This window comes from Bison bison, unplaced genomic scaffold (assembly GCF_000754665.1).
Source record: "Bison bison bison isolate TAMUID 2011002044 unplaced genomic scaffold, Bison_UMD1.0 scf7180017864144, whole genome shotgun sequence".
NCBI lineage: Eukaryota > Metazoa > Chordata > Mammalia > Artiodactyla > Bovidae > Bison > Bison bison.
This window is the reverse complement of record NW_011494716.1, coordinates 648,331-654,813: the sequence shown is the minus strand read 5'-3', so window position 1 is coordinate 654,813 and position 6,483 is coordinate 648,331. Positions and strand designations below refer to the sequence as shown.

At 59.0% G+C, this 6,483-nt stretch overlaps 3 protein-coding genes across 3 annotated transcripts in view; 1 reads left to right on the top strand and 2 right to left on the bottom strand.

Moving 5' to 3' along the window:
* Positions 1 to 1,838, bottom strand: part of TNFRSF12A (tumor necrosis factor receptor superfamily, member 12A) — a 3,958-nt gene extending 2,120 nt beyond the window's left edge. The window contains exons 1-4 of the mRNA XM_010840477.1: positions 1,782 to 1,838; positions 1,509 to 1,606; positions 1,324 to 1,347; positions 1,073 to 1,240 (exon numbers count right to left, since the gene is read on the bottom strand). Coding sequence (XP_010838779.1) covers positions 1,073 to 1,240; positions 1,324 to 1,347; positions 1,509 to 1,606; positions 1,782 to 1,838 — 347 coding nt within the window. The remainder of the gene's footprint in view (positions 1 to 1,072; positions 1,241 to 1,323; positions 1,348 to 1,508; positions 1,607 to 1,781) is intronic.
* A 1,494-nt stretch (positions 1,839 to 3,332) lies between these two features.
* Positions 3,333 to 4,609, top strand: CLDN6 (claudin 6). The gene has a single exon (XM_010840340.1). The coding sequence runs from the start codon at positions 3,365 to 3,367 to the stop codon at positions 4,028 to 4,030; it is 666 nt and encodes a 221-aa protein (XP_010838642.1). The 5' UTR covers positions 3,333 to 3,364; the 3' UTR covers positions 4,031 to 4,609.
* A 682-nt stretch (positions 4,610 to 5,291) lies between these two features.
* Positions 5,292 to 6,387, bottom strand: CLDN9 (claudin 9). Its single transcript, XM_010840339.1, has one exon. It carries the CDS (start codon positions 5,943 to 5,945, stop codon positions 5,292 to 5,294), a length of 654 nt encoding a protein of 217 aa, XP_010838641.1. The 5' UTR covers positions 5,946 to 6,387.
* Between the last annotated feature and the right edge of the window lie 96 nt (positions 6,388 to 6,483).

The following is a 6,483-nucleotide window of genomic DNA, read 5'->3' as shown; positions in this document are numbered from 1 at the left end:
CCCCGCCCCCGCCTTCCGGGGCGGACCCCTCGTCTTGGCCCGGCCCCCACGATCCGCCCTTAGACGGCCCATCCCGTCCTGCCCCGCCCGCTAAGTTTAGGCATTCCCTCAACAAACGCCTCCTCTGCGCCGGAGCGGCCAGAATGCCAAAGAGAGGCAGATGTGCCCTTGCCTTCTCGGTGGCTGAAGCCCGGGAGGTGTGTGTTGGGCGAGGGAGCGGGTCTGACACCAAACAACCCATCTCAGAAATAACTGCAGCTTTCTTAAGGGCCCCGAGGGTATAATAATATAACAAAAATACTACTACTGTGTCGTTTCATTTCTACCTTGGGACATTTGTTGATGTTTGTTGTTCAGTTGCTCAGTGGTGTCCGACTGTTTGCGACGCCATGGACTGCAGCACGCCAGACCTTCCTGTCCTTCACTCTCTCCCTGAGTTTGCTCAAACTCATGTCCATCGAGTCGGTGATGCCACCCAACCATCTCATCCTCTGTCGTCCCCTTCTCCTCCTGCCTTCAATCTTTCCCAGCATCAGGGTCTTTTCCAATGAGTCCGCTCTTCACATCAGGGCTTCCCTGATAGCCTGCAATGCAGGAGACCCCGGTTCGATTCCTGGGTTGGGAAAGTCCCCTGAAGAAGTGATAGCTACCCACTCCAGTATTCTTGGGCTTCCCTTGTGGCTCAGCTGGTAAGGAATCCAGCCCCAGTGCGGGTAGACCATGGACTGTATAGCCCGTGGACTCGCAAAGAGTCAGCCGCGACTTTCACTTCACTTCACTTCACTCTTCGCATTCGGTGGCCAAAATATTGGAGCTTCAGCTTCAGCATCAGTCCTTCCAATGAATATTCAGGATTGGTTTCTTTTAGGATTGACTGGTAAAATGCTGTCTCCCTTTTTCGGAGTGAAATGAGGCTCGGGAAGGTTAGGTGAGTTCCGGAGTCCAGACCCCAGCTCTGTTCGGCCCCGCACCGCGCGCCTTCCCAGCGGGCAGAACTGCAGCAGGCTGCTACCAGGGGCCCGGGCCAGAGGTGTGCAAGCAGAGGCTGCAGGCTCTAGCGCCCCTTACTGACCAGGTTGGGATTCGCCGCAAGTCGGACAAGGGTCTCTGCCCCTCCCCAGGGCGGTGGGCCGGTGACGTCACTGCCTCTTTAAAGACCCCCGCCTCCGCCCCCATCTCCACATTCTGCCGGCTACTCAGAGTCTTTGTGGACTCCTCAGGTGAGCCTGGGCAGGTGCGCCTGTCGTGGGGGAAGGGGTAGACACCGGGGATTGCGGGGCGCATGGGTCGTGGCAGAGTTGGGTTGCGGTGCATGAGACGAACCTGAGCTGATTTGACCGCGAGCCCCTGGGGGCGGGGGGACGCCTGCACCCGAACCGGGGCCCTGAAGGGGTCCTTCGGCGGAAGGGTTAAGTGCCCCTCCCCCTGCCCAGGACAAAGGCACCGAAACCCGGGAGCCCCTCCCCCACCTGTGCTGCTCTCTAGGGCCGAGCCCTTCTCCCCCTCACCTGTACGAGCGGACCCCGCGGCGAGCGCCGCCCTTAGGCCCCTCCAGGGTGCGCGGCTTCCACGGCGGGGGGCTGAGGACACCCTCCTTCGGGCCAGACTCAGGGGAAATAGGGATCGAGAGCGGGAGGGGACGCCCTCGGATGAGCCGAGGCCATAGCGCGTGGAAAGGGAAGGGGCCGAGAGCAGGGGCGCGCTTGTAAGGCTGAGGTGCCGAGTGCCTAGGCTAGCGTGGCCCCCACCCTAACCCGGGAGGAGAGGCCTGGAGGGCTGACCCTGGGGTTGGGATTGGCGCTGTACGGCCCGCCCCGTCCGATCTCCCCTGAAGTCATGAGTTCTCCAGGGTTATGGGCGCGGTGCAAAGGAATGGAGAGTCTGCCCTCTGGCCACCCGCTGGGGCTTGTGCTAAGTTTAGGTCCCAGCCGTGCGCGGGAACTTTGTGCAATGGAGGATCATAGGGGGACCCTGAAAGGAACTGATCGCCCCCCAAACGACCTCCGAGACAAATGAGGATGTGAGGGGGCCAGAGTTGCCCCAGAGGAGCTGGTTCACTGGACAGACTCCAAAGGTGGAGTTTCCCCTAATTTAGGGGAAATTGGGCCCTAAGAGGATGGCATTTGGGGCAAGAATACACAAGAAAATGTCACCAACCTTGGGAGTCTGTTGTGTAGGCAGGGCAGAGGGCAGGACTCCAGGAGGCAGCTGGGGACCTTGGAAAAGGAAGTACTTTGGGGGTACTCTTTCTGCCCCCTTCTGATGCCTATGTCAGAAGCTTTCTCTGTCTCCTTTATACTTTAATAAAACTTTATTACACACACACACACACAAAAAAAGGAAGTACTTTGGGTGGGAAGGGCTGGTGTTATTGTTTTGTTGTGTTTCTTCTCCACCTCTCCTGCCCCATCCAGGTTTTGAATGGGTGGAGCTGGTTTGAACCAGGCAGTGGTGAGCAAGGCCAGGACTGTCTGGCCACCGTCCACACTATATCTTAAAATCAAACTAGCAGCCACCTGTTTTGGGGCATGGATCCAAGTTGGGGTGAAGGGTTTGGACACTTACGTTGGATGTTAAGAGGAAACTTGGATCTGTTCTTGGTGTTAAAACTAAGTTTTAAGCCTGGAATTCATGGCTAGAGCCAACCCACCACCCATTTGCCCTGTGGAAACTACTGAAAAATTGCATTCTGTTGTTTCATCCCTTTTATCCCTTTGTACCCAAAGGGCCATGGGCTAGCTAACCTTTACATGTGTGTGTGTATGTTAGTAGTTCAGTCATGTCTTTGCAACCCTGCAGACTGTAGCTCACCAGGCTCCTCTGTCCATGGAATTCTCCAGGCAAGAATCCTGGAATGGGTTGCCATTTCCTTCTCCAGGGGATCTTCCCGACCTAGGGATCAAACCCAGATCTCCTGCATTGCAGGTGGATTCTTTACTGTTTGAGCCACAATGGAACCCCAGCATTTGCGTGAAAAGAAAGTGAAAGTGAAGTCGCTCAGTTGTGTCCGACTCTTTGCCTGTCCGACCCTTTGCGACCCCATGGACTGTAGCCTATCAGGCTCCTCTGTCCATGGGATTCTCCAGGCAAGAATACTGGAGTGGGCTGCCATTTCCTAGGGAGAAAAATTAATGCTGAAGCATTAAATGCTCATTTGCCCTTGAGAAAATAAGGCTTGGAGCGTGCCTTGCCCATGTACAGGGTTCATACTGACTTCCAGGGTTCATACTCTTGGTGTCCTGTGTGGTGGCTATGGCATGTGGCAAGGGACCTAGCGTTCATTGAGAATGAGGGGCTGAGCCAGCTGGTCTTACCCTTACTCTACTTTTGTCCCCCAGCGCAGCGTCTCAGCCCCAGCCTCGCCATGGCTTCCGCTGGTCTGCAAATCCTGGGGATCATCCTGACTCTGTTTGGCTGGGTGAATGCCCTGGTGTCCTGCACCCTGCCCCTGTGGAAGGTGACCGCCTTCATCGGCAACAGCATCGTGGTGGCCCAGGTGGTGTGGGAGGGGCTGTGGATGTCCTGCGTGGTGCAGAGCACGGGCCAGATGCAGTGCAAGGTGTACGACTCGCTGCTGGCGCTGCCGCAGGACCTGCAGGCCGCCCGGGCCCTCTGCGTCATCACTCTCCTCGTGGCCCTGCTTGGCCTGCTGGTCTACCTTGCCGGAGCCAAGTGCACCACCTGCGTGGAGGACAAGGACTCCAAGGCCCGCCTGGTGCTCACCTCTGGGATCATCTTTGTCATCTCGGGGGTCCTGACCCTGATCCCTGTGTGCTGGACCGCCCACACCATCATCCAGGACTTCTACAACCCTCTGGTGGTCGAGGCCCAAAAGCGGGAGCTGGGAGCTTCCCTCTACCTGGGCTGGGCGGCTTCCGGCCTTTTGTTGCTGGGTGGGGGGCTACTGTGCTGCACCTGCCCCTCTGGGGGCTCCCGGAGCTCCAGCCATTATATGGCCCGATACTCAGTATCAGCCCCACATACCGCCTCTCGGGGTCCCTCCGAATACCCCACTAAGAATTACGTCTAATTTGGGTAGGGGAGTGGGGGCTCCTTTGACAGTGGAGTCTAACCCACTGCACTGGAGTCATGGAGATGGTAATCCATAACAGCTTTGGGATTGTTTTGGCTTCTTATTGGGGGTGGGGGGCAGTGGTTAATCCACTTGATAACCTACCTGGGGTCTGCTACTGGTGTTCCTCACTTTGGAAGATGGAGCCAAAAAGGTGATGCTTCAGTTTCTGGATTGTTCTCCACCCTGGACAACCCTCTCTTAGAGACCAACCTGGAACTGTGGTCCCCATGTGAAGGATACCACGCTGTGCCCTGCTGGTGCTGGGGGCAGGGCCTCCATAGGACAAGCCTTTCCTTGCTGGTCAAGCCTCTGGAACCCCCAGGGGCTCTCGAGCCTTATGTAGCCTCCAGAAGAGCAGGTGATAAGTTACCAAAGACCCGCCAGTCTCCAAGTCTTCTGACCTCTGGCTCCTGCATCCTGAGTCATGTTCCCCTTGTGCTGACCCCTGACCCTCCTACTCCAGCCCCTGTGCACTTCCCATATCCTGCCTACACTCACCAGTTGTTACTAAATAAAGCATGTTTTGTTTGATTACTTACCTTTGGTGTTGCTGGGGAGGTTGCTGAATGCCAGACTGGCAGGAGAAGGTGGGCATGACTGTCACACCTCCCGTGTTCCGTCCCCTGCCCCGTGACTCGCATGGCCTGAGTGAGGTCACTGCCTGGGCATGACCTGGAGCAGGCCTTGCCTGACAAACCCACGGGAGGCCATCAGGTCTTCCCAGCCCAACCACAAATACTCTGTTTATTCTGAGTTACAAATGCTCTGTTTATTCCCTACTTGAAGGTGGGGTGAGGGGGGAAGGTGATGGGCAGGGTCTCTGGGCCTAGAGGAGAGCAGCTGCTCTGGATCCCGGTAGTGGCCAGGCAGAGAGGGCCAACTCCAGGCCAGAGAAGGCATAAGGAGCTACTGCTCTTTGGGTGAAGCCCAGGTTCTGGGAGCAAGGGAGGACTCGGGAAGAGGAGGACCAGCCTGAATCCAGGACAGAAGAAGAAAGAAGCAGGAGCACTGGCCAGGCTGCAGGTGGGGCCTCCACGGAGGAGGGTCTAGGCTCACTCGGGCCGGGTGCTGAGACTAGCTCTGCAGCCAGGCCTGCTCCTGCCTCTGGAAAGTGGGTTCCACCTGGCAGAGGGGTGAGAGTGGAAGGCAAGGTTGAGAGCGGGGCAGCCAGCACAAGGTCAAGGTTTCCAGCAGCAGGCTTCCTGGGACATTTGCCTCACACGTAGTCCCTCTTGTCCAGCCCAGATGCCCCCGAGCGGGAGGGGATAGAGTAGCCCAGCCTCGGTCCCTGGGGCCGCTCGATCTGAGGCGGGGGGCACGTGCAACACAGTAGCCCCCCTCCCAGCAGAAGAAGGGCGGACGCGGCCCAGCCCAGGTAGAGGGAGGCTCCCAGCTCCCGCTTGAGGGCCTCGGCCACCATGGGGTTGTAGAAGTCCTGGATGATGGCGTGGGCCGTCCAGCACACGGGGATGAGCACCAGGATGCCCGCAAGGAGGAGGAGGACTCCCGCGGTGAGCACGATGCGGGCCTTGGCTCCTTCGTCCTCCACGCAGGTGGTGCACTGGGCGCCCGTGATGGCCACCAGCACTCCGAGCAGGGCCAGCAGGAGGGCGATGACGCAGAGGGCCCGGGCGGCCTGCAGGTCCTGCGGCAGCGCCAGCAGTGAGTCGTACACCTTGCACTGCATCTGGCCCGTGCTCTGCACCACGCAGGACATCCACAGCCCCTCCCACACCACCTGGGCCACCACGATGCTGTTGCCGATGAAGGCGGTCACCTTCCACAGGGGCAGGGCACAGGACACCAGGGTCCCCAGCCAGCCCAGCACAGCCAGGGTCATACCCAGGAGTTCAAGGCCAGTGGAAGCCATCTGTCCCCTCCCTCAGTCAGGTCTTCCCCACTCTAAGCGGCCCGGTTGATCAGAGGAGTGGGTCTGATGCTCCACGCCTGTGGGAACGCAGGTGGGGGGTCTCTGTGTCCAGCAAGGGCGCGTCAGTGTCCTCTGACCCACACAGCACTCACCACATCCGAGAGCCTCTTGCAGGCACCTCCTTGCTCTGTGCCCTTCACAGATGTGTCTCTGAACCCCCAGCAACAAATCCACCCTCAGTCTCGCTCAGCTGAGTGGCTGCCGTTCCCAAGCGGGTTCCGTTGCCCCTCAGGTGCCCTGCAGTCGGTCCCGCCGCCGCCGTCTGACCGTCTGACCAGCTTGCACAGACTCTCCCGCCGCCCCACCTGCCGGCAGAGGAGAGCCAAGCCGAGCCACGTCCCTTGACGGGGCTTGGCGCAGGTTCTGGGCCTGAGCAGCTCACTCGGCGGTGCCACCTGAGGACTCCTGGCTGCCGAAGAGGGGTTTTAAGGCCGAGGAGGGGGAGGAGCCGGAGTGATGGGAGGAGGCAGGGCTGGGG

Coding starts and splice junctions, on each gene's coding strand:
- CLDN9 (XM_010840339.1), bottom strand. CDS start 5,945: ATGGCTTCCACTGGCCTTGAACTCCTGGGTATGACCCTGGCTGTGCTG.
- CLDN6 (XM_010840340.1), top strand. CDS start 3,365: ATGGCTTCCGCTGGTCTGCAAATCCTGGGGATCATCCTGACTCTGTTT.